We start from the raw sequence: 27,358 nt of genomic DNA, 5'->3' as shown, positions 1-27,358 counted from the left end.
CAGCTGCTCAAATAACACCCCGTACGGGAAGACGCTCCACAGGCGTAGGCGCTTCTACGAGCCCTTCGGGAAGACGGAGCGCTGCAGCTTGCCAGGCAGCCGGCCCGCGGCCGCGCTTACCCGATTCTTTAAGACCTCACGTGAGAATTGCTTTGGGTTTAGAATCGAAATCTCAAGGTGTGTTCAGACTCACAGTTACAGCATAGGGAACTTAAATTTTTAACAGTCCGACCCTGAAATAAGTTTTTTATTTCTATTTATTTTAATGCATACATATGCATAGAACAAGCAGATGAGAAATCTGAACATAGCTGCCCATGAAAGGCATCTGGATTACAAAGAAACGCCTGCGTTTTGGGAAAGTTGACAAGAGAACATCTACTTTATTGCTGGATCACTAGATGAAGCAAAGGTGTAGGCATCAGCACAGACATGAGTTTTATGGCTCAGACGAATTTGCAATTTATTTCACATAAGGCCAAATAAGCTTTTAGAATTTGTCTCTAAAGCCCCTCTCCTGTGCCAGTCCGACGCTGGAAAGGCAGCAACTTCTGCAAGGTATCAAGACACACTTCTAGGCTCTGGATCCAGAAATCATTGTACGAATTAAACTGTGTACCAGCGCCTAACAAAGATATCACGAACAGACCAACTTGTAGACTAACTTGTTCCTTGTCCACCGAAAAGATGTTGATGTTCATCTGAGAATTCAACACTTGGATATCCTCTAAATAAAGGTGAGGTGAGTTCATCATCACACAGCTACTTACACTGGAAGTGAATTTTTCATAGTGTACCTCTTACTGCTTTAAAGTTGATTGAATTTGAAACAGAAGTGAGGCAGTAAGCCTTTTTTTTTTTTTTTTTTTTAAATAAGAAAGAGTATTTCTGATAGGAATTATACAGAACTTAATCCAAGAATATGAAAGATTTAAAACCTTCACATGATGAAAGAAATCAAGACCAGATATTTACGGCTAAAGTTATTGGCCTGGTGTGGAACTTACTGAGTAAGGACTGGCCCGAGTTGTTGAAGTCAAGGTGGCAGTCATTGGTGGTCCTAGCTAGCTTTTACGAAAAGGTTGAAAACCCTAAAGCCTCAGAAGTACATCTCAACACTTGCACGTCTTTATGCTAAAAATAAATCTTTAAAGGAGAAAATTGTATTAGTAGCACACTGGCTCCTCCTCCACACAAATACATCTCCCCTATTTAGTCCTCCAAAAATTAGGATTTCTCAAAGAAGTCATTCTACAGTAGTCACACAGTCATTTCAACTGAAACGGGGTTCAGATGAAACCCATATGCTGAATATTTTTGAGAAATACAGAAGTCCTAATAGAAATAAGGATTTAGAAAAGTCAGTAGCAAAAACCGTTGTCTTTTGAGAACTGATCCTTCATGCAGTCAGCACAGATCTACATCACTTTCACATAAAGCATGAATTTTCAACCCAGTTAGGTGTGGAAGAATAAGAGAGATCCAAGGACTGAAACTTCTTAAATGCAGTATTTTTAGCACAGGCCTGAATATTTTCACATTTCGCAGCAGCTTGGTTTTATCTGTACTTCAAGAACTCTCGCTAGGCAGCTCACAATACAACTTCTCAGTTTATAAGGACTCGCATATGGGCCAGGTACGTTAAACTAGCATGCAGTTAGGCAATACAAAAGAGCTGTATTAATACAGCACATACTGAAGCAACAGATCTATGCCTGGTGATCTCATGAGTCATCTTTCAGTGCCATAGGAGCACACAGTGACTTCTTTTCCTTGCATGACACTCCACCGAGTACTCTGCTCCTCCACAATTACAGATCTTATCCCAGACCAGTACATCTGGAAGAGGCTCTTCAGAGCGATAGGGTTTTTTAAAACAAAAAACTGCGCTGAACAAAATTTACGCTGACGTCTCCTGTGTTGCCAGTGTTTATAAATGCTTCAATATCTGGAAAGTCTCAAGCCTTTTGAGTTCAGAAATTGAGACCGTCAACTATTACTCTCAGCTCCTTCACCAGTGCTAGAAAGCTGGGGAGGGTCTTTAGCTTAAAAGGGACATGAACGCCTCTCGAGTCCCAGGCAAAGGTGCACACTGGAAAGCACAAAACTTGCATTTTGTGTGCTTACCCTCCAGGGGTAAGGAGGGAAACCAGCCCCTGGTGTGTGCCTCCCTCTTCCACGCTGGATCCCTGCCAGCGCAGAAGCTTAACGGCCTCCAAATCGTGTCCCCCCACAGTAGCAAGTCAGCTTTGTTGAGACACCCACTTTTACCTTCCTCCACTCATTTCAGTCCTAAATATAATTACCCCAAAAGATCAAACACACACACAAGCCTCTTAGTCATGCCGGTTTACAGAAATAAATAAGCCTTTTGAATTATTCAGTTTGCTAGTTTTTTTAGACTGAAGCAGCAGACGATATTAACTCTCCTTTAGAGAATATGGTTGGGTGCAGACCCATTCTGGAAAGCCCGAACAGCTCTCCTGGGAAGTCCAGAGAGATATGAAAAGCCATCATAAATGAGAGTTCACACCGAACATGAAATATGTAGATAGGTAAAAGAGGAGAAATAGCTTTAATAAGAAAATTGCAGTTTTAAACGTCCTATTTTCAAGGTGCTAAACCTAAGGAATGACTTTTTTCTTTTAAAATTTGGGCACTAGCACCTTAAAAGGGGGTTGGATAAAGAACAAATAGCAAATACTGAACCTCTGCTGAGACGGCCGTTAAATGCATCCATCACATGCACTGCAATGCACAGAAATATCGTTACATGTAGACTACCATTCCTAGAGATATGTCATTTTTCTGTGAATCCTTCCAAAACTAGGCATCTTAAGTCATAAGATGTGCATCTGTTACACTACCACAAGCACTAGACATTATTTATTAGCTAGTTTTCACGTGCAGATTTTAAGTACCTTGTAGGTCCAACACAAGGAAACAAGCATTCATCTCATCCATCCCCATGTCACTTTGTTTCTCCAGCACAATGGAAGAGACACTTTCCTTCCTTTCACTCTTCCCCTCCCACCCCCAAAACAACTTAATCACATGGCTCACTCAAAGCTTCTCAGTTTTATTGTGCAAATCAAACTGATGGACATGTTTTACAATAGCTGTCCAATTAGCAAGTTACTCCAGTTCAGGGCATTTACCCTCTTTGGGAATACGTAAGCATGGTTAAGCAAGGGCATGCAGATAGCTACAGGTATCAACCATGAACAAGCAGCACAGTCCCAGAGGATTCTCATCACAGTACAACTATTGAGAGGTTAGTTTGACATGTTTATTAGGGTGATTTATTCAAAGTCATACACAGCTTCACATCATACAAAGCAGTTGGAGTCAATGAAAAAAGAAAAAATCAGAAATCACAACAGACAAGCTTCTAAGCACAATAAAGACATAGAATAGTGTGTAAAGACTCCATATTATCTCCAAAAATTGGACAGAAGTATGGATCGTACAAGAGATTTAGACAAAGTAGCACATTTGGTAGCTTCTTGCCTTTCTTAAGAAAATGCTTTTCATTTTCACATTTTCTTATTCATATTAATTTATTGCACTGAGTTTTCAGCAAGATGCAGACACGTTTTCTGTGAGTGACAAAAGATGCAACTCTCTGCATTTACCCATCAAGATTACATTTCTCCCCCCCTACCCCACATCCGTCCTGCAAAACACACCAGCCTCCCAGGACAAGCAGGTTGCATTTCTACTGCAGAAAAGCACGACACCACAGAGCTTTGGGTAAGAGTCCCTGTAAGGAAGACTATCACAAACTCACATCAACCACCAGCTCTCTTCCTCTCTCTATCTTATATTCAAATTTGTAGAACAACACTTAAAAGAACGGGGATTAAAATTTGGGAAAAGATTTTAAAAAATTAGTTTTGGTCTTGTGGTAGCATAACGGGATGATTGACTCCTGTGAGCAGTGACTGGAGCCCCAGGATCACCCCTGTTCACCAGCAAGCTTTGCTTGGCTCTGTTTGAGATACCGGGGTGCCAATAGATGTCAAGCCCGATGTCATTCAACTGGGAACTCTTGGTTTTATGAGGTTGTTCCAGCAGAGTTTCCCTTGACTCCTCTGCCCCACCTGGCAAGACAAGATGACCCAGCCAACTGCTGCAAGTGCTGGGAATTTCCCTCTTACCAATACTTTAAAACATTGTTATATTTCAGTAAAATAAGGCATTTGGAGGGGAAGGCAAGGAAGCTTGGCTTTCAGCTATGCTGAAAACTCTTATTTACTCTCAAAAATTTCTCTCTACAATTTATTATCTACTCTTTACCTTTAGGGCACAAATAGTTAAGTTCACTTAAGGCAATAGGCAAGAAAGAATAACTTGTGTCACCCAGTTCAAATCCCTCCAAACTAGCGGTAATGCTGTCTTATTCCAGAATCAACTAGATTAAAAAGAAAAGTGCCACAAAGAGACCTTTTAAAAAAAAAAAAAATCCTTTGTTCTGGCAACAGACACCAAGAAAAAGGTCAGTGGAAAGCACTTAATGGGAACAAGAATAAAGAAACCAAACATCTCTCCTTGCTTCGCATCTGATTGCTTTTGTCTCACCTTTTGGTTACGATGCAAGAAGTAATTTGCTCTGTACAGCGAAGCAAGTCTGCAGGAAAGCCAGCAAGTCTGGTCCGAGTTTGGCCCGGCCTATAAAGCCATGTTGGCTACATGCTACCATACATAGTGCCAGGACCTCAACAAAAAGAGGCCACTAGAAAAGGCGTTCCATCACAGGCATATTTGCCATTATCACTTGAATCCCAATGACCATTCTTATTCTAGTCCGGTGGCAAACGGACATTTTTGTATTTCAGTCAGTATCTGAAGAGCAGCAGCCTTTGAGACCCAAAATTTACATGATGGCTCTGTCAATTCTACAAGTGCGGACTAGAATAAGAAAACCACAGCTTTTTGGCCATTGATTGTGTGTGGGCGATAGCGTTTCATCAGGAAGCGAGCCATATCCATCACGGAGAAGCAGCTAGCAGTGTCACTTGCTCAGAACTCAGCAAAATGGCATCACAAGGATGTCAGCTACACACTAATGAGGCTTTGAACAGTGGGTAAAGCAGTAAATTCCCATCAAATTAGAGAACAAAAGCCTCAAGTTCTGATGCACATCACTGAACAGGCTGATTACACACAATCCACCGCAGCACCTCGGGATTCTATCACCCTGGGTGGGGAGCAGATGAGGTCTCCGATCAAAAAAGAGAGGTTGGACAGGTCACTATTTGAGGGAGATCTTCAAAGAAAACCTTGAGGCGGAGTTAGCAGTGGTATTCATTCCAGGTGTTTCCACTTACTCTACTAGTAAATCATTAGTAGACCAATACCTTAACATCGTCATAGGTAGTAGCGGGGTACAAGGAGTATCCAGCTGCAAGCTACTCTCTTTACAAGTCTTGCATCTTTTTTTTACACAAGTCAAGGTCTTAAGATGCTAGCTTTTTGCAGTTTGGAGAATCACATCCTACCTCTGACTGGATTTTGCTTCAAATAAAACCTGTACTTTTGCGTCTCCAACACAGTTATTTCAGCTGAACACCACCACTATGCTCAAAGAAAACATTCACTAGTCTACACAAATCCAGCCTGAACTTGCTTCATCTAGAATATTATTTTAAAGTGTAGTCTCTCTCAAATTATTTCCTTCTTCTGCAATTTTATCTGTTCAATGGTAGTAACTAATACTTTTGTATTTGGAAAGAGTGCAGCTTTGCATCTTTCTGGGGACGGCAGGGATGCAATGGAGTTATCGACCTCTCGTAGTTCAGTTTAAGGTTAGAAGAGGCACGTTTCTTCCCATGTTGCTGGAACTATGTCATAATTATTTCAGTATACATTGGGTCACAGACCTTTGGTTTTCCTCTCAGTCAGATATGGAGCGGGGTAGGGAGCCTCATGCTTTTTGATGACGAATAGAACTTCACCCCAAAACGCTGAAGGTAAAGGTATGAAGAAAGGCAAACTTTCCTCTCTTCCACGGTTGGCAGTAAGCCGTACGATACCCAAGCAAGCACACTGAGGCAGGGAGTTGGGGGGTGCTGGTTTTTCCTCTACGTTCCCAGGCAGTAGCCAGGCTGATGGCAAGTACTTGAACCCTGCAACCCATCCCTCAAACCGAAAACTCTGCTCATACCTCAGTAAAAGACAGATTAGGAATAACCACATTAAAGTCTGCATAGTAAATGCTATGAAGTGGAAACATCCGTTTCAAAGATGACACCATTATTAAAGATAAAACCTTAAATAAGAAGGTTTCAAAGCAGCAAGGAGAAAGGCAGGTGAAACTGGGGGTTTTGCTAAAAGGCTGTGGGCAGTCAGGGGAGGTGGGAGAGGAGCTGCAGTCATGGTGGACCCATCCGCTATGAAAGCACAGCTTTAAATTTCACATCAAACCTTTTGCATTAAACCTCCATGGAAAAGGATTTAAATTAATTTTAAAAGCACTTGAAGTAAAAATGGAGCTGTAGTTGTGATCAAAAAAAAGAACAGTGAGAGTGCTGAGATAGTGCAGTTAAAAACAGTCATGCACGTTTGTGCTTACACAAAGGAAGGAAGGTTTCAACAAGCACTGCAGAGCAGAGAGGGAGGAGGAGGAGGGCTGATCGGCCGACATCGAGCTACCCTTTGGTTTCTTCTACGCGTAACTCCAAGGACGTAAAGCAAGAGGTCTGTAAAATGCTGAAGATTTTAGAAGTGTAATGGCAGGTAGAAAAGTACACTGGTCTTGTATCAGTGGCAGCCCCAGTGTTAGGAGACAGTCTAGGCTTCTAGGAGGAGAAAATAGAAGAGAGGAAAAGAAGTAGGAGAGGGATAAGGGAGAGGGAAAGGGGCAAGAAAGCGCAAGTCATTAGTAAACATGAACATTCAGGTAGCACACTGCACAACAAGCAGTACTTCATTTAGTGCAGCCAGGAGATTTGCCAAAAGCCAGATTAGAGACACAGGAAATTTTGTTTTGACAGGAGTCTGAAATAATCACTAGTCATGCTATGCATGGCAACTGCGCCACATGCAAAAATTAGCTGTGATAAATCAAGATTAGGGACAAATTGCTATTAGGAGAACAGCAGCTCAGGATGTTACTTAAAAGCATAGTTTGCATTGAAAATAGTGACAAACTGTTTTTGTGACCTGATCTCAGATGAGAGAATGACAGCCAGGCTGGCTTGGAGAAAAACTCCATCTAGGGAAAGTATAAACAGAGTGGCAATACTTTCCTAAGTTACTTCTCACCTTCCAGCAACGTAATGAATAGGATTTTGGAATGACAGGTATCCACATTCATCTGTGGATAAACTTCTTCCAAAAATTTGCCTTATTTAATTCCTTCGTACTCTAGGCAAATATCCTGCAATAAGGAGTTTTAAACTTTGCATGGTTTGAAAGTTATGCATATATTTAGTAGGCATCCTCAAACTTTTGCATCAGGGAAGTTAGCAGACAGTTCCCCATTCAGTACCCACGTGCCATCGATGATTACAAGCATCGACAGTTTCACCCTCATCCACACCCTCACTCATCCTGTTGAAAGAGTTTCAAGAGACAAGCGCATCTTCCATCTAAACGCTGCACCAACTGTTCCTCTTAAGTTAATTCTGTCCTTCGCCATAAGGATAAACAGAGATGTTTTCAGTCTGCGTGCTGAGTACCAAAGTCAGAGCTCCTGGTCTGTAGCTCCCAAATCCTCAAAAAACATCCCTCCTCCCCAACCCCCTGAACAAACAAAAAAAAAAAAAGCAATTGCCACATAAGGGGCAGCCCTGCCAAGCACCGAAGCCTTTAAAGAAATTGTCCGTCTCTCACTGGCAATAGAAGCAAAAGAACGCAAAGAGTTAAGACCTCACAGTCCTAAGCTTTGAGTCCTCAAGTAAGTAGCAGTCAAGGTAAAGTCAACCTTTCACAATTTCGCTTTAGATTCTGAAATACTGAATTACACATATCCCTATAAAAATTGCTTAAATACCTCTCTGCTAAAAGTTAACATAGGTTTTTGCCACTGAGTTGCATTAGCTTTGGATTTACTCATCTACTACATTAGCAATATTTTGCACTGGGGCGTCCAGTTCCTCTGTAGCAAAGGTTGCCAAATCATGCCAAGATCTCAGCCCTGACTAATCCTAACCTCGGCATACACATGCAACAGTAGCTGCAGATACCTGGTGCAAGTAATGAACATCAACATGTCACCATCTCATTTGCCAGGTGACAAAGAGGGTGCAGCAATGTTTCCTGGGACCTAGGCCAGAGGGTCAAGCAGACATTTGTATTCACAGAGAGCTGCACTACATCGTTCCCAAATACTTCTCCCAAAGTCTGTTTCTGAATCTAACTCAAAAACAGCACTGCTTTTAAAAGCTCCCTCCGCAGCTCCTAACGCACCTCCTTCTGGCAAGAGGGCCACCTTGCACCAGCATCGCCTCCTTCGTCCTCTCAGCCTCTGCTTTCCTGCTTCTGCGCTGCCCCACGCTGCACCTCTGTAAGGATCGTTTCGGCTACAGGAGAGCCGAAGGAGACTATGGAAGAAATCCAGGTGAAAAGAAACAACCCAGCCAAGAACAGAGGATGGCATAGGGCCAGAGACAAGATTTAGGCAGCACTGCCTAGGAAACGTGGAGCTGGGCCTTACTGAAGTCTGTCACCTGCCCTGGAACAGTTTCCCTGCCTTTCCACAGCTTGTTGACTGCTCTTCAACCCACTCCAAGCCTCGGAAAGAAAACAGCCATCGTCTGATCCCAAATAAGCATTCACCCCTTAGTCTCAATTGTACGAGCATCGATACTGCAAGTATTCCAGGGGGAAGGCGGGAGGGGAGACGAGCCCATGAAATAGTCACGTCGTATAAATCTTCCGTTATTCTCAAAACCCTAATTAACTTGATGCTTGTGACTATCTTGTAACAGACCATTTCAGCTACTTTGATGTCACTTTTAGACAGCTTTTAACAAGAGAAAAAATCCAAGTCTACCCCACAAAGATGGAACATTTATTAATAAATTAAGAAGCTTCAGACACATAAAAGTATCTTTGATCAAAGTTGCTAGCATTTAGCATCTGAAGAGTTAAACCTCCAGGAGGCTAGTACTAAGTAGATAACTTTTTTCTTTTTTTAAACACAACCCAAAAGTTCAATAAAAACTCCCAATGCATTCAATTAGTCATACCTGGAGCATAAGTCTGATTTTATTTCCATCTATTCTACCTATTTAGTTATATGTACTTAAAAGAGAGGATGTATCTTCAGGGAGGTTCAGAAGCATCCTTAATTTCAGTTTTATACTAAAAAAAAAAAAAACCTGCCTATCTTTTTGTAATTGACTGGATTTACAATGGCAAGTTAAAGTACTAAGATCACTTTTTAAATTTGCATCCTCAACAAGAACATGAATACCTGCTCACCCTCTAAATACAATTCCAGTAAAAATTGCTTTTGCTTGTCCTTGTCTCCCACCTTCATGCTTCTCCCCACTATCCTAGATTGTGTTTTCTTGGGGCTGCACCTATGGACTAGTAGGGATGCCAGTGCTGGGAAAATCCCAACTTAATCTTAGCAACGATCCAGACTGCTAAAGCTGAATTGGGGGTCATGAGAAAGACCAAACAAATAGCTCTTAGCAATGCCAGGGTGACAATCAGCTCTGAATATCTTCTCCTCAGCAAAATAAAGATGCTACAAAGGGCCCTGCCAATCAAAGCCCACCCCCTCTCACCACGAAAGGAAACTGTGGTCTCAGAGAGGTCTGTGCTGCTCATCTTCACTTTTCAGCTGGAATTTGGTTGGAAACCCAACGCACAGGAAGGAATTCTCAGAAAAGGCAATCAGCATGTGTCATTAAATATAGCTGTCAAAAGACAACCAACTTCTGTGTATGCTAGGCTGATAGATGAATGTTTTGCAGATTCCCCACAAGTTTTAAATATAAGTTCACTTAAATCGCGACACGTGTCTTGCAGACAAAGCTGTCCTAATACCGTTGAAATTGAGGTCTTGCGAACCTTTTTCCAGCTTTGACAGTACATTGCTAAAGCAAATATTAGGAGAGATCTAGAGAGGATAGTTTGGGGTAGAGGGAGATGGAAAAGTACACAAGAGGAGCTGCAGAATAACCAGAGCAGCCAGTGTAACTTCACTAACATCTAAGTAGCAGTGAACAAAAAAAAAAAAAAAAGGCACTGCATCAAAAGGTGGTGGGCTTAAAGAGCAAACATCACCGTCAGCCTCCCTGGGAACAGGGGAAGTCATACTCAAGTGCTAGGGCAGAGCTCAGCTAGGAATACTATAAACTCATTGGAAACTCCCTTAGGTATCAGTGCCCTAGATGTTACCTTCCCAAAAAATCAACCGCAGATAGAGTATACAACGTCTTCAGAAGGGGCTTAGGCATATAAAAAATTTCAAACAGAGAGGAGAATGCAATTTTTTATTCAAATTCTTCAAAGAGATAATTAAAAAAAAAAAACACTCTCCACAGAGGAATACACTAAGTCAGAAGAACGCGTCTGATCACAGTAACGCTCACATGGCAGGTTTACTGCTCCGTGGACAAACATCGAGTTTTACCATGTTTCATTCAGATATTAAACACTTACCTGTACGGTCATTTTCTATTCCATGGTCACCATTTTCTACGACGGTTGGCCCGGAAGCTGAAGTATCTGCAACAAATCACAGACAACGTTAGTATTTGGATGAAATTAATCCTAATCAACAGTTTAAAACCATTGTAAGGATGAATAACGTTACCAAACACAGATATGGATGGGTTAATTCTTACCATTTCTTCCGTCGACATGATACATGAACTCAGACCTTCCTCCTCCAACTGTTTTGGAAAGAATTAAGCTACCCACATCTCCCTGAGCCAGTGCAACTCAGAACCCCAGAGTGAGAGCGTTTCAATCGCGAGGAGACTCTAGTCCCTCAGGAGAGACCCAAGGCAGAACAACCAGAAGCTTCTTTAACAATTCATACCATCATTCCAAACATGCCATCTTACAGGCCAGCACTGCGACCCTGGATTTCCTTTAGGTGATATTCTACGGCACCTTAGGTTTACACTCATGGTTTGGAGAGGGGGGAAAAAAAAAAAGTCTATGCTAAGCTGCATATAAGTACTTATAGCAAAAAAAAAAAAAAGAAAAAAGGCTGCTTCAACCAAAAGCTTGCAATCGCAGCATAAGATGTACTATAGAAGATGCTTGTGTCTGACTTCTGAACACAGCGTTGCTACAGATGGAGCATACGCAGAGATAACCAGGGCCTCCAGTCACTGCGAGTACCCTTCAGAAGCTACTGCCTTTTCATTACAGCAAATTTTTTAACCCAGTGACATATGTCTACTTTTGACATCATACCCATTTTGGGGACAAGCACAGGACATTCAGGCAAAGTTCTAGGGACTAAAATACTGCTGGTTCCACTTCTCAGCTGTGCACATTTTCCCTTTTCCCTTCACTAGGCAGACTTGGGGAAATCAGGCAGTCCAGTCACCGGGCGTCAGGTCCTTACCGTCCCGCCTCTGAACTCGAGCCATTTTAAGACAGAACTATGGTACCAGTGTACTTTAGTCACAGTACTTGAGCACTTAAACCTGCTCTCAGTAAAGCAAAAGGAAGTCTTTCCAGTTGCTTCAGTGGATTATCGTGATGTTTTATGAAAACGCAACATGAACTTGCCAGACAGCTTATAGGAAAACATACACCTACATCGCCTTCAAGTAGCTGAAAATAGTTCAGGAATGCCTGGACCTGCTTCTTGGCAGTTCAACGCACCAGCTCCTCCTGCCGTCAGTCTCCAGGAGATCTGGGATTCACTACAGCAGCAGCAGAGCCTTAGCCAAGACCTGGCAACCTGCTGCCAGGCAGAGCGCGTTCAGGGTTTGTCTAACGCTGCATCATGGCTTGCCAGAGGTACGCGGGGTGTCCTGGGGGTAACCATTCACACGAGGAGATCGCTGAGGAAATGCATGGAGAAGTCCAGCCGGTCCTGCAGTATGCTCCCCGTCAACAGCAAGGAAGCTTGCTTAGCGTAAGTGCCAGACCTACTGGTTTACTTAAGCCGCACTCAAACGGGTGTCATAACACCAGTTTATGGAAGTCAGCTGATGCTGCCACCAGAACTGAGGTGTCAGAAAAGTCTTCTCTGAACCGCAGCCACACTAACTATGCCAAATATCTTCTGATTAGGAGGAGGAGGAGGGAGAAACAATACCACCCCTACCACCACCCACACCCAGAGTCCCCTTTCTTCAGGAGCTTAAACTGCAGAGAAAAACTTGAAAGCAAATTCTCTTCCAAACTGGACAAAACGATCACGTGGCTGTCAACTTCACTCAGATCTGAGCGTTACACCTGCACAGACAACACCGCCCTGCTCTTCACGCCGTATCCATTCTGCGTGGACGGACTCAGGTCGATCACAAATATGGTTAAATCCTCCAAAGGCACCCGTGCCTCTGAGTGCAAGCTTTTAGCACTTGCTTCTGGTTGTAAAAGCATTACTTTGCCAGCCTGTGCCGGCAGCGTTTGCAATTACTGGCTCGTGGGTGCTCCAGAAGAGCATCGTGCTGTGCCCAGCCTCTGAGTGGGCCTTCTGGCAGGCAAGTGTCCTTCAGCTACTCAGAAAATAAACCCTTCAGCTGCAGGAAAAGTTTCGTTTAGAGACTGATTTCCCAGGCAGCAAGTGATCCCAGCCGCTGTCTTTCATCAAAAAGAAGAATCGGGACTTCCCTGCCCTCCCCTACCAAGGGCTCTGCAAAAAAAAAATCACCCCAAAAAACAAAACATCCACCCAAAATATCAACCAGGCCTATCAAATGCTATGGTAAGAGCTAAGGCAAGCTTGCTAAGGCAAGCTTCCAGCAAGTCAGCTCAAACCCAATGTGCACTGCCTTGGGAACAACCTCACCGGGCATTAGTTTTAGTTTTGTCGCTCTCAAGCTTAGCTCCTTCGGCGCAACTGACTTTTAGGTAGCTGGAGTAAAAAAATGTGAAAGCACCCAGTAGTCTTCAGGCTCAGGTCTCCTTCCCTCATGTTTTAAGTTGTTTATAAACAAAACCACGTCAAGATGTTGCAACTACGTGATCCTCATGAGAATCACAAGATACTGTTTGCATCTGGCCAGTGGATCAAAGGATTGTTTTTATATAAACAAATTTAAGGCCGCATTTGCTAAACCGATAATCTCAAGCAAACGGACAGTGCCAATATAAAAAAAACCACTAATCTCCAGCGGTGACTTGACATAGCACATACGCAAGCGTAATCCCCGTCGAGCACCTTTTCACCACCATATCTGCAGGCCGCGCTGCAGTAGCCGTGGGACGTGCCGGGAGAAGGAGCTCTAAGCAAGCCAGGTAGGACCAAGTTGTGGACCAGAGTCAACTTACTTGTTTTATTGTCCACACAGTTGCGTGGGCAGTCTTGGTCGACGCTAGATTGATGGCAACATGGTCCCAGAGCTTAGACAAGAAAGAGCGTGAACAAGAGCGTGGACAAACAGCGTGCCATACTGTCGTAGCTAGCTGGAAACGCCACACGAGCAGCGTCGACTACTTCAACGCGTACGTTTAAACAGCCCCTTCCAAAACCGCTTCTGGAGAGCGGCCACGCTCATCATCTCCCAGAGCCACAGAATTAAAGGAGAAAGAGCCCAGGACTTTGCTTGCCCCGTGGCATGCAAGAGAACGCAGGTCTACGTGTAAGCCAAGGCTTGCTTGACGGTGCGTTTCCAGGGCTTTCAGCGGCAGGCGTGTACCATCAGGTGCCACTAACAGCAGCACGGCCACCGAGCTGGGCCAGGCGTCTTAAGGCACAAGAACAGGGGGGAAAAAAAAATCCCTGCCAGACTGCTGCCAGATGAATTTTCAGCAAGCCCCTCGCCCCCACCTTCGCACTGCTCATTCCGACACGGGAAGCTGAGGCTGGGAGCATTAGTTACAGGATTAAGTTTAAGATGACTAGATGCTGGAGAACCCCAAATCAACCTCTATAATTGAGTACAAATATTACCTGAACGATGCTAAACCAATATAAAGAAACCACTGAGCTAAAACAACTCTAGTTTTGCTTTATGAACTATAACAACTAGACTAACGTCACCACTTTATGTCATATAACGTGGAAGAAACGTTTCAAGGACGCTTTGCTGTGTCCTTCCTTAGGGAAGCAGGGGTACATCGGGCGGTTAAGGGAACGAATGGAGGACCCAGGCAGCTCTGCACAGACACCGCCACCGAACGGAGGCCCCAGGCTGCAAGAGCCCCGCGGCTCGAGCCGCCGGGCGGAGGGGCTGGTCCGCAGCGGCCGGGCATCACCCGGGGCTCTCCAAGCGGCTCTTACGATTTGGTCACCAAGTGCCTGACAGAAACCCTCAGCCAAGGCCACCAGCAGGTGAAAGACCTTGCGCGCTCAGCTCACGCTCAAGGCTCGCGCTTGCACGAAAGGCCCACCTAGGAATCACGCTAACCAAAGAGGTTTTCCCAGGCTCTGGGCGAGCGGGCATTTAACATGGGAGGGGAAACAAGCATCCAGCGTCATTTGCTGAGGGATTTTTTCGAATCCCTCTGAAACGTGGGGGCACGTGGCACACCCCCCATCCTCAGGCCTAAGCTCCAGGAGACATTTAAACTTTCCTCCGCGACAGCCCAGCCCGCTGCGAGAAGAGCACTTGCTCCCGCCGCAGGAAGGGAAGCGCGGCGGTTCGGCGCCGGGGCCGCGCTTTGTCTCCAGCGGGGAGGACGCTGTCCGCCCAGCAACGTCTCGCAGCGCCGGCAGAGCCATCTCGTGGCCGCGCGCGCGCTCGAAAAAGCGGCCCCGGAGCACCGGCAAGTACGAACTTCCCCTCTCACCACTCTTGCGGCGCTGCTCCTCGCTTGGAGGAAAACGTTTCAGAGGAGCACAGCTACCTGCAATCAGCTACTAACGCACAGGATTTTTATTTCGGCTGGAACTCATTCCCACCCAAAGACGTCTTCCTTCCCACCTCGGGAGGCGTATCCCTCACCTTACGCCAACCCCAGCCAAAGCTGCCTTCCTACCCGCCTGGAAAGCGCTGCCGCAGCCTCCCCGAATTTCCCGAGCTCCTGACCGCGGGGCCAAGCCCTCGCAAGGGCGGCGGTGCCGAGAACGGGATGCCCACGGTACCCTGCCCAAAGCAAGCCTCCGGCAGTAGGCAGCGACCACACCGTCCTAGGAGGGTTACCCCAGAACCTGCCGAACTGTCACGTCCGGCCAGAAACGGCGAGACTTTCATAGACCATTAGAAAGGCACAGTTTAAGAGGAGGGGGTCTTACCATCTCTCGTTAGGGTTTCACTCCAGAACGAGTTCTTGGGTAAGCATACAACGACTCGTCATCTCTTCTTCCCCTTCTCCCTCTCCCCGCGTTCACAGGGCTCACGCGGGCCCATGCCGGGGCCCATGCGATCACCAAGCTTGTCTAATCCGGCTTGTGGTTTTGGTGGGGGGAGAAGTAGTGAACCAAAAGCCTTGAGCAGAGATGAAATAGCTAGAACCTGACAGGACACACGATTAAACCTCTCCTGACTGGGGCAAGGCCCTCTCAGCGGCAGAGATCGTGCTGTCTGAACACATCCGTGCCTTTTAACATGAATAAATTAACAAGCGGGGGCTGAAAGTCTGATGCATGGAAGTTGCTCGCCTCCCTCAGGAAAGAGCAAAGCTATTTGCAGTTGCACTCGGGGCCAGGGATGGAGCACGCCGGCTGCCTTTTACGCAGCCGTCTCCTTTCCCCACAACTCCAAGTTATAATCGGAGCGCGGCACGCGAACAAGACCTAGCGCCCCGCTCGGGCTTTTCTGCACGCCACCCAGCGCAAGAGACCGATTTAGTCTGTCGCCTCAACAAAAGCAAGTATGCAGCTCTTAAAAAAACTTCATTAAGCTTAATGAAGTTTTTTAAAACAGATATAAACATGAAAAAGAAAACTCACAGAAGAACTAGGTATCGCTACCACCTCAGGAAAAAACAGATTAGACAAATTAAGATATAACAGGATCAAATGCTAAGAGAGGCCTGCAGTAAAGGGACACGGTTTCAAGCTGCAGAGCTTGTCAAGCCTCAGCCTCCTCGGACTAGGCGGCAAAGCTGCAACGCGCTGTCTCACCCACCAAGGCCAGCAGGTCTCCTGCTTCTTCAGTTAGGGTCTCGGTCCGATCTTACCAAACGTTTAGATAATGCTCTTAATTCTTCTCCCGCTAGCCCCAGAAAGGGGAAGGGCCGTTCTCCGGACCAAGAGGGCAGAGGCAGAACGCGCACAGCCGCCGCGTTCGCGCCAGCAGCGAGCTGTGCGTCCCAAGGCGGAGGTTGGCGGGGAGAAGGTTAGAACAAGCCGAAAGACGCAGAGTAACAGGGGGCGGCCCACCGGTACCTTCGTTAGCGCGCGACCGCCTTTGCCTCAGCTCTGCACACAGGAACTGACAGGGTTGGGGTTTTTTTTCCCCCCCACGGTAGTTTAGTAAGTTTTAACTAGTAACCAAACCTAAAAGAGCTTGCTAGTATCTGCTGTAGTATGTCAAATAACTTCAGCCTCCTGAGTTGTGAAGCTAAAGCTCAAAGGACACCCCTTTGGGAGGCAACGATTTAAGCAATTTGTATTTTAAGACAATGTTATATAACACAATATAATGATTTTAGCAGTAACTAAAACTTCTCAGCACAAGAACTTCCCAGAGTGTGTAACGCACAGAACAAGGATGTTTGAAAATAATATTTTCGCGTTTGGTTTCAAAATAATCAACAAGCTTTCATGTTTCTTTGTTACTCCCACTCCTGCAATGCTACAATAGAAAATGCCACCATTAGAGGTGCCGTTAATTGAATATGATGATATACATCTGAACTGACTAAAACTCAATGTTTTGTGATCTCCTGACCCCCTTCCTTCCTACTGGTTTTTGCAATCTAATAAACCGTTGGCATGAAAAATTCTAAATTACGTTTTTCTGTATTACGGGGCGTCTGACACACTTCTGAACAATGCAAAGTGCCTTAAACAGACCAGAAAATCCTGTTGCGTACATTCATTCCCAACTCCATAGCTCTGGAGGCCCTGTTTGTTCAGATGAGTGATTATTACAGTTCTTTTCTACCGCCCACTTATGAGCCTTGATGAGCCCCAAGATCAAGGCAAGGGGACTTTATTCTGAAAGACACAGCCAAGTTGCCTCTCTAGGAGCAGGCAGTAGTCTCCTCTTTTACATAGCACAGGGGCCTGGACCAAAAAAAAAACAAAAACAAAAACAAAAAACAAACCCACTAGGTATCACTGGGGAAATAACACAGGAAGAGCTGAAGAAGTTAAATTGCCTACTGAGAAAGAAACATTATGAAAGACCCCCAAATCTCATGCCCCCTTTTTTCCCACCCAGTCAGGGAAGCAAGCACCTGTTTAAGCCTCTCTCTACTTGCTCTAAGTAGTTTCAGATAAAGTTATTAGCGCTAATAAATGTCAACTGAGCTAGTAAATATTAACATCGAGTAGACAGCTCCACACTTTACGTATATACACAGCCACCATGTTCACGCAGCAAGAAAGTAAGTAGGCCTTTGGATCGGAGGACAAATGAAAGCTTTACAAAAGCTTTCAAGTCTAAAGCCCACAAATAGTGTGGGCCTTAAGATGCTGACTTTTATCTGCCTAAAGATTCTCTGGTTTTGCCATTACCTGGGGTGGCAGTTACCAAATTTAGCGCAGTTCTAATATTGTGAGATGGAAAGCACAGTATAAATTTGAGAACAGTGTAATATTCACACACTTTGGACAGTGCTTTCTCCAAGAAGCCCAAGGCAGCCTACAAAACACTAACATAAATAATAACATCTGCAAAGCAGTTATGCCAGCTTATTTTGCAGACTGAAGAACTGAACATAAAGTAAGCAAAAACACAAGAGAGAAAATTTGATCTCAATTTTTGCTCTTAAAATAAGTGTTTAGACTAAAAAACCAGCAACATCCAAGAAGTCTAGTTTTAGTAGGCCCAGCAATACTGCAATAAGCAAGAGTGCCCTGGGATGCTAAAGCAATGCAGCTTTTTGGTCTCGTGCATTAGACACTTACGTTCCACCTGAATACTGTCTGCATGGGGTTTGCTCTTTGGTTCCTGGCTCCCAGCTTTTCCATCATCATCATCGTCCAGCAGAGGAACATAGTCTGTTTTATCTACTGTTTCTCCAACCACATCATCAAATTTCTCCGCTTCCAGAGTGGCAATGAAGTCCCTTTTCACTTCTTCCTCAATCTCAGGAGGTGGCTCTGTCAGAGCATCCGCAAGACTGAGGTTGTGCTCCAAGTCAGCCATGCTTTAGCAACTTCGCAACCTAAAAAAGTGATTTGGGGAAGAAAAAGAAACAAAAATATATTTTAATAAGAGATCTTATAAGTTGCCTTGGAGTTTGATGCTGGCAACTGCGTTTGCTTCCTGTGCTGTACCACAGTAAGTAATATTTGCTTTAGCGCTCAGTAATTCCCAAACATTTACCTAAACCGCACACCAGCACAGAAGCAAAAAACAAGCTAGTTCTCCTGAGTCAGGTTTTACTGCACAATCATTAGTTTTCACATGATGCTTCATCAGAAGAAAACAACAACAACAAACAAGCAGTGCATGGCTAGCATAAACACAATCTTGCACTGATTTCTGTCTTGCCCCAGAACTGCGAGTTAATTACATATCCGCAGAGAGACGAACGAGGCGAGGGAACCGAGCTCTGGGGCTGGGCTCCCCCCAGCCTCCCCTATGGAGATTAGGGCTTTACATAATCTGATGTATGCTTCAGGGCTGCTTTTGATCCCTTCGAGAGAGTCCTGTAGCACGCGTATCCTCAGCAAACCTTGCTAATACCAACCACCCCGTTCCAGCCGTGGGATTTGTGCTGGGAGGTGAAGCCTTGCTAAATCAAATGCTTACACGAAGCAAAAACGTAGTGAAATACCCAAGTACAAATTATATACAATGTTATAAATTGGGAACATTTGGGGAAGGGGGGGGAGAGAGACAGGCAAAAAATACCTATCTTTCCTCCCTGATTTATATCCCAGCATTCAACTTAACTTCCTGGCACTGAACGCAAAGCGTACCTAAACTAATTCATCTGGTTTGAGCAAAAGCTCTGCAGAACCGTAAAGAAATACATCCCTAAACAATTATTTATTTCTTCAAACTTCATCCTTTAAAGAGTTATTAGGAACAGTGCCCAAATGCTGAAGTGAATTTAAGGACAACATAAAGAACAGAGCTGTGTAAGGAAGAAAAACCCACCGCTTCTGGTTGGCCAAAGATGCATTTCTGAAACTCTTGCAGACCGAGTTTTAGACAGTGCTCTCTATGCACGATAAAGATATCAAAAGCTCCATTCATACCCTTTAGCCATCTGCAGAGAATTATCAGATACAAACTGGAAAAACAAAAGTTTTAAAGGCCATTAAGTATCTAAATCGGCCTCCCTACGACTCCTGGTACAACTCAGTTCCCTTTAATTTTGGTCCACGTTCAGAAGCGGAAAACAGTTTGATGCTCATCTGTGTTATACTATTAGATGCACAATCTGGGCAGAGAATTTCTCTTTAAATTAACGATTCACTCTCTTTTAGGAGTCCAGCAAGCCAGTGCAGAAAGGCCCATTTTGGAATCAACACACAAAAAGCACACGCAAGCGTAGTAGAGTTTAGAGTCCCAGCAACAGATTAATCTGAACAGGATACTCAAGCGCTCATCCACTTTGGCAAAGCGAGTAATCGCTTTACAGCCAATACCCATTGCATTGGGCAAGAACCACCAAGCACAGGGAAAAACAACCGAAATAAAGCCGACGATACAGAACTGCATACGCGAAGAGGAACAGGCCCACCCACCAGAACACACAATGGATTTTTGTGCGTATCGGTTAACGAAGGTCTGGCCCAAACGGTCACTACGCAACAGCCCAGGGCCACGGCCTGCCGCGGCCATGGCCGAACACAGCTCCGCTTGTTCCAAAACAAAGGCTCCTACTCCTTGAACTACAGGAAATTCTTCGTCAGCAGTGTATGACCACGGACACATACCTACGGCCTCGAGCCTCTACAAGGCAATACTTCACATTCTTCCTGAACAATGGCATTACTTTGACATTGTTGTTCGCACAATCGCGTGCGAGGATATTAGGGAAAATAATTCAGTTAAAACTATTCTTTTTTATTTACCATAAAAGTCAGACTTCCAGCCAGATCGCGCACAGCGCCCCAGGCTGCAGCGCGGCCGTACCCTTCACCGGCGGGCAAGTCGGTCGCTTCCCCGTTTCATCCTTGCAACGGCCACAGTTCTCAAAAGAGCGAAGGGCAATACTGAACAGTCATCTTTTCACTCATGTCCTTCCCCTTGCTGCCAACTTGAAAGTTGAATGATGGCTTTTAGGTCAGTTTATGTCAAAAAATGTCAAGCTACAAACGTGCTTCATCCCTTCAGAAGTTTGTCCTCTGAAAACTTCATTTAGCATAGAGAAGAACCACCATACTTAAGTTTGACAAGCTGTTTCATGATGCAACCTGGAAATGCAAGCATGAAGGCCACGGTCAGAAAGCAGCCAGGGAACACCTAATGACTTGGGGAAAACGAGCAAGCGAGAGGCTGGAGGGAACACAAACGCTACAGGAAAAGTGAGACCCCCGTTATTCATTAGCAGCTGAGACAGCTCAAGCCGGATCCAGCTCTGCACGTGTCACAGATCCTTCATTTCTGCAGCCTCGCATTTTGTTGTGCGCCAACGCCAGCACAGCAAGGCTTAAACAGCAGCACTTGAAACTTTATTAGAACGGCAGTGGGGAAACCTGTGCCTAGATCAGCCACAAGAGGTATCGGCTCTCTTTTTAACCCCGCTCCAAAGGGTCGCCAGCAGCAGGTTAAAGTCCAAACGCTGCGCTGTTATCACCCGACAGCTTTCACGTGTTCAGGTCAGACTAAGCATTTCTATTATTTCGGTTTCAAGAACAGGAGCGGCCTTTTAGCAGCATTTCCTCTTGACAACTGAATTTAGGGCCTGCCCGAACCGCAAGCCATGGCCATCCTCCTACTCTGATGGAAACTCTTCCCCAACTGCTGCATGGAGACGCCCTTTCACATTTAGCATCCCCTGCCCTGCGTGACCCAAACACAGCCAGCGTCTCTAGCCAACATCAGACGATACGGAAACACGTACTGCCATCACCACCGGTCCGCAGCGAGAGCAAGTTTGTAAGCAGTACTGAGCCTAGACATTACTTAGTCCTTGTTCCACTGAGATACTCGGTCGCCTTTTCTCACGGCCTTCAAAGCCCCAGCGACGGCAGAAGCCGTGGCGTGGACGCGGGTAAGGAAGCAGGCTGGGGCGCCAAGGGCCGGATCAGGGCTCATCGCACCCAGGCCGGCCTCTGCTACAGAAATATTCCATCACAGGAAACTGATGATTCACATCATCTTGCTTTTTTTGGTCCTAATTAATGCAGTACCACTTTTTCGCACACCAGTTGCCATAAAATAGCATTAACGATGTATCTATTTCAGACCCATAAGGGAACTGGGAAGCTAAAGCAATCTAGTTTCTGAAAAAAATGAGGTTATGCAGACTTATCAGCAGGACATTTCCTTGTCTATATTTAACTTCATAAGGAATGCAGAAACTATGCAAAAAGAATATCACGTGTAACTAATAAAAGCCATTTTGCATTTTTGTAGCAAACACAGACTTCATATCTAATGGCGTGTGAAAGCTGCTAGCAAGTAACTGGCTGACCCCAACCCAAAGCTCCAGGCGGGCAACAAGAAGCCTTCCACAGCGCGGACAGAGTCAAAGGACAGACAAAAAAAACACTAAAATTGGACAAGAAGTAGTTTTTCTGCTTTCTGTCTCTGGTGTTAGGGCAGCCAAACTGCCCGGATTCCCAGGCTCCCAGTTTGAATCAGGAGTTAGAATTAACTAAGACAAAAAGGAAAATAAGTATACTGCATAAATTCAAGCAAAACTTGAAAAATATCCACGTATTGGCAAACAGAGAGACACAGATGTCTTCTATCCCACTTTCACTCATTTGGAGTAAAGTTAGCTCTGCAGAGGAGACATTCAAGAACCTTCCTCAAGAAATACCTTAATACCCCATGCATTATGCAACTGTGCAAGTGTATTAGAAGAACATAACGGGGGGGGGGGGCCGACGGGAGCGCCTGAGGTTTCAGCGGCGGACAGCGTGGCGAGCAGCGCCCGGGGCCCCTGCTCTGCCCAGCGGCGCAGGCAGCATCAGAAGCGGCGGCGCGACGCCAGCCCGGGCGCTTCAGCGCCTCTCTCCCCGGAGGAGCCTCGCAGACGGCCCCGGTCTCCCCGAAGGGCGCCGGGTCGAGGAAGCGTTTCGCTCGCAGGGAAGGTGTTGCGGGGAGCAGGCCGCGCCGTTACCCGTTCCGGTGACTGCTGTACGACGGATAAAAGCTTTTCCCGTAGCTGGACATTCCCCAACCTGTACCGGGAAATCTTCCCGTTACTCCACGGCAGCTAAATCAGATTGCCTTATTTACTGATCTTTCCCCCCCAGCAGGATTTGTTCCGACAGCTCCTTGTTCCAGCAGCAACTAGTGTTACACCCAGCTTCTGCCCCATCTGCTCTTTTTTATGTTCAGCGTCTTTGTGTACCCGTCGAGGAACCTATTCATTCTGGGAAATGAAAGCCATCTTCTGGTTAGCTCGACTGAGAGACACAAAAGCGTCATTCTGCTCCGTTTGCCGTACGGCAGCCCCCCCCTTCCGAAAGGGGCTCCTTCGGGGTCTTCCACCACCTCCTTTGATGTTCGGCGACATCCACGAGGCGCTGGGTGAACGCACGTCGACACGCGCTCTGCCGAGCGGCTCGGAGAGCCGCAGACGCGGCGCGACGCCCGGGGCTGCCCGCCTTATCGGCGGCCCAGCAGCCGGAGCAGCAGCTCCCGGCAGAGCTTTCCCAGGCACCTCGGGGAGCGACTCGAAGCGGCGTCTGGCCAGGCCGCTGGCGGAGAGCGCGCGCAGTGCAAACAACGCTTACTTGCATAAACCACTGCCTCTAGCTTCCCATTTAGGGAAGAGAGGAATTTATTTCCTGAACTTTGTATTTCCATTTTGTAGCTTCCTTCACGGCACTGCAGTGAAGGCGCCGGCGGGCGCGCTCAGTCTCTGCGCTTAAAGTCACGATGGGTCTGAGCCAGATCCCAGGCATCTTCCTGCCTGAAGACGGAGAAGAGGGAAAATAAGCAAGCGGAGACAGGAGACGCAGCCCACGAAAAGCGACACCTGAAAGCCTACAGAGCAGAGAACAGTTTCTGCTTATGCACGACGGCGTTTGGCACGAGATGCGGACCGACTTCCCTCCGATTTTTGGCAAAGGCGAGGAGTTATTCTCCCCGGAGAAGCCCGGGTGACAGGTAGCCGCGGGCGGCCCGGGCAAGGCAGCCGCCGGGCAGCCTGCTGTGACCGGCGCCGGGCCTCCGGGCGCCCAGCGGCGCTGCCTGCTGCTTCTCCCCCACCAAGTACACGTCGGGCAACCTTCAAGCAAAAGTAAAAGGGAAATTACTTACAGAAGCAGTGCACCTAAGAGGGAAAAAAAAAATTACATCTCCTCGCCTTTATTTATATTTTAAAGGAGATGTTCTGATACATCTCCTGATTTATTAGAGCCGTGTGTTTTATTCTGTCAGATCCCCTCGCTCCTCTAAAATTAGCTCCTAACTACGCACGGGACAGGACCTCCGACTGGCAGAAGCAGGGACAGCTCAGCCATGATTCCCATTTCTCTTGTCGTACGTCAGCTTACTTTTCTTAGACGAGGCTCTCGGGAGCACTTAGCGGCGCTCAGCGAGGCATAAGAAAACAGGATAGCGGAGAGCAGACATGTGCTAAGTCATCCTCCTCCTTTGCAGGAGTCTGAGGCCACTTTTTCATGCACAGGGCGCCTGCATTTATCTTTCAAAAAGAAAGTGCACATTAATGAACGAAGCTGCTGACATTTTGCATCCCACAGTCAGGCACACCAATCCCATGACCTAATATAAAATATTTTTTTAGAGTCTGGACCAACGCAATTGAAATATCACATTTAATTTTTTTTTTTTTAAATAAGATCTGGGCTTGTTTTTGTGGGTGTTCTGAGACACAGGCTCAAATCACCAGAGACCTCCCCGCGGGGGTGGCGAGATGCAGATCCAAGCTCCTTCAATAAAGTCCTTCCGATAACACTTACAAATTCATACTCAGCTCACCTGCAAGAAAAACGATGCAACGGCCTCCAAACGGCTGGCCTGAATTATAGCCCTGTCTTCAGGAATACAAACGTTTCCTCAAAAACGCAGCGATGTACAGTCACCAGCCCAACATCAGAGGGAAGGTTGTCCAGTCCAGACACTCAAGAACTACTGACCACAGCGCAGGAACCTGGTATCACAGACATCATCACAGCACCAGTTAAGTGGGAGACTATAGATATCGATACAGTAAAACCAAACACTGATTTTTAAACTCTGACTCGTTGTTTAAGCTGCAGTGCAGTTTGCAAGCTTCTCTCAGTTCCTACAACCCGAAACAAATGGCAGAAGGATGAGTTTTTACTGCAGTTTGCCACATCATTCGTGCAGTCAACCTCGCTGTCAAGCGCAGGGTCTGCTTTTGTGAGACATCGCCTGCTATATACATTGCTACTGATGTGAAACGCGAGTTTGGACTTCCGGCAGTCAGCAACATCAGGACTCCAGCAAGAGTTACGTCACGGAAAGCCACGTTCTCCTTCAGACACTACATAATAGTAAGAAGCTAACTTGCTGTATTTACTTAGACAACTTAAGTAATCGCCTCTCTTATTTCCGAAGGGGCAAAAGGAATTTCAGGTGCAGAGAAGGCAGATCCGGGGCGTTTGTTGTTTTTAAGCCTGCACGGCTACAACAGCAGACGAAGCACTTGCATAACCTTGTTTGCCTTTCAGTACCAAGTCACCGACAGCTTTTTGGCTAATTTTAAATACATGAAACAGAAAGTCCCAAAAGTATGCATTATACATCAAAAATGCAACTACTAGGTAAAGTGGAGGGGGGAAAAAAATTGCTATTTTTGCCCCCACAGAGAAAAATAAGGGCAGCTTAGGCATTTCCACGGAGGACAGCTGGCAGGGAGAAAGCTGCCGGCCACGCCACCGCCCGCGCCTTCCCTCCCTGGGGCGAAGCCTGGGAGCAGGCGCCGGCCTCCAGGGCACGCGCAGGACTGGGCGGACGGCAAGGGGTCCCTCAGCAGTCTGGGCTCTTACACAAGACTCAGGGCAGCTGACTCGGGTACCAGTAACCACACAAGAGCTCCAATGGCTTTATACAAATCTCAGTGCACTTCCACAATCAGTTCGTTGCCACACAGTAGATGGTAAACTTAGTGTTTTAATTTCTCACTTGAGATGGGTTTAATGAAGTTGTGACTCAACTTGTCAACAGAATTTCAAAGCCCAGACAGAGCTTCAAGCGCTATTGCTTCCTCATAACACAGTTTGCTCCGAATCGCTTCCTCTTTCCAGCTATCTGATCTCATTGCTTCCATTTATCAGGACGTTAACAACTTTTCCATCATCTTTTGATTCGGACTGTTATCTTCACTTGAGCTTCTTCGCCTACAGCAAGGAACCTACATAATGAAACAGATGAAGCAGATGTGCTGAAACAGTTCCTGAATTTTTCAAACTGTTTGTAGCCTAAGCAGTCACAGATAACTGAGAATTTGCACGTTAACCAAGCAAGGGGCTGAGACGGAGCCTAAGCAGACAACGAAACGAGCTCAAAGACTCCACTGAAGAACAACTGTTCCTTCAGAGGGCAGAGGACGGCTGGAGTAAGCCCCTGAACAGCTATGCATACGAGCAAGACACAAACTAGGGTAAAGTCTTGGACAGAAAATATGTGTACTTTGGATAAGGGGAAAAAAGCATAAGACAAAAAAGGAAACAAGTCTAAGAAAGAAGAAGGGGACAGAAGAAAGAGGAAAATGAACACAGGAGCCACAAGACCAAGCAGAAGCTTGATGATGGTTAACGCTAGTTAAGTCAACTTCCCATTTAATAGTACCACACTAAGATGCGAAAGCTGCATATTGACCTCCGTAAGCGAGGCAAGAGAAGACTGCAGTTATCTTTCAGATGGGTTCCTGAGCTTTCCAGGCAGGGGCTTCAAAGAGGACTTGGGAAGCAGCTCTGGTCTCAGCGGGGACCGGTACTACAGAATCACGCAAATTACAAGCAACTGAAGTCACTCCACAGATGATGTTCAGGATGTCTGTAGGCAGGGGGGGGCTGCGAACACTGTAGGTGGTGAACAGAGCCTGCATGCCAACTGCGCTTAGTTAATGCTATTAGTCATTCGCTTTCATGTGCATGTTAATATTTTGGATAAACAAAGAGCAACTGTCACAGCAGAACGGAAACTGCCACAGCAAGGCCAATAGATCAAGACAGGGAAAGTCATTTGAACAAAATAAGCTCTAGCTGACAGAGTCCATTTTTAATGTGCCATACCTTCAACTTTCATAAAGAGCAGCTTCAAAATTCAAAAGTTGACGACTTTAAAAGCACTGTTACTTCGGTTTCATGAGGCCTTTGTAAGAGTCTATATAGTTCTGGCTTTTGTTTGCCCTTTTTTTTTTTTTTTAAATTCAGTATTTCCAAGAGTATCCATCAATCTGCAGGGTATCATTACTTGGGATACAAGTCATTGCTCCCCAGCCTAAAGTAAAGCCTTATCTTGGCTGTTAATAGACTTTGCAAATATACCCAGCTTCCACAACTATACTGATTAAAAGGCTTTAATGATCATTTCTGCTCCATAAGCTTGAACCATTTTCATCAACCAAAATGTCTTTAAGAAAGCAATAATACAGCCAGTGATGCATGCTTTGGGCACACTCAATTATTTAGATGGCATATGAATTAGCAAAGTACCGCATTAGACAGTCTCTCAGTATTTGTACCTCTGCAATGACGTTGAAAGGGTTCGCTCAGTTCTCTGGAGATTTTAGAGAACTTTTATTTTCTTCCTGCTCTTCAGACAGTCATAGCTTGCAAAGCCTACGCTTGAGCAAATGATAGAGCCTACAAAGACAGCTGGAGAGAAATCCTGGACGAGCCGGAGAAACTGTAAAATAAGTGCATGGTACCTTTGCTCTCCACATGTAGTTCTCCTACTCATAGCCAACATAAAAACTATTAAAATCGATCTGCAAATTGACCGTCCAGAATTTAGTCTCGACTACTAAAGCCGTATTTCAGTTTATAGCAGCTCTTTTTAGATGCAGACTTTCACTTATGTTAAAA

At 45.7% G+C, this 27,358-nt stretch overlaps 1 protein-coding gene across 8 annotated transcripts in view; it reads right to left on the bottom strand.

Annotated features, from left to right (window-relative positions):
- Nucleotides 1-27,358, bottom strand: part of MAP4 (microtubule associated protein 4) — a 153,154-nt gene that overhangs the window by 83,403 nt on the left and 42,393 nt on the right. For 7 of the 8 annotated variants that reach the window (XM_068933971.1, XM_068933977.1, XM_068933976.1 and 4 more), the window contains 2 exons: nt 18,110-18,369; nt 10,621-10,686 (listed from right to left, as the gene is read on the bottom strand). In XM_068933971.1, the coding sequence (XP_068790072.1) occupies nt 10,621-10,686; nt 18,110-18,350 (307 nt within the window). In that variant the 5' untranslated portion in view covers nt 18,351-18,369. Of the gene's footprint in view, nt 1-10,620; nt 10,687-18,109; nt 18,370-24,281; nt 24,454-27,358 lie in introns of all 8 variants that reach the window. The other variant, XM_068933972.1, reaches the window with a different exon arrangement.

The sequence above is a fragment of the Struthio camelus genome, chromosome 2 (assembly GCF_040807025.1).
Source record: "Struthio camelus isolate bStrCam1 chromosome 2, bStrCam1.hap1, whole genome shotgun sequence".
Lineage (NCBI taxonomy): Eukaryota > Metazoa > Chordata > Aves > Struthioniformes > Struthionidae > Struthio > Struthio camelus.
Note: the sequence above shows the minus strand (reverse complement) of the source record. Positions and strands in the feature narration are given on the sequence as shown.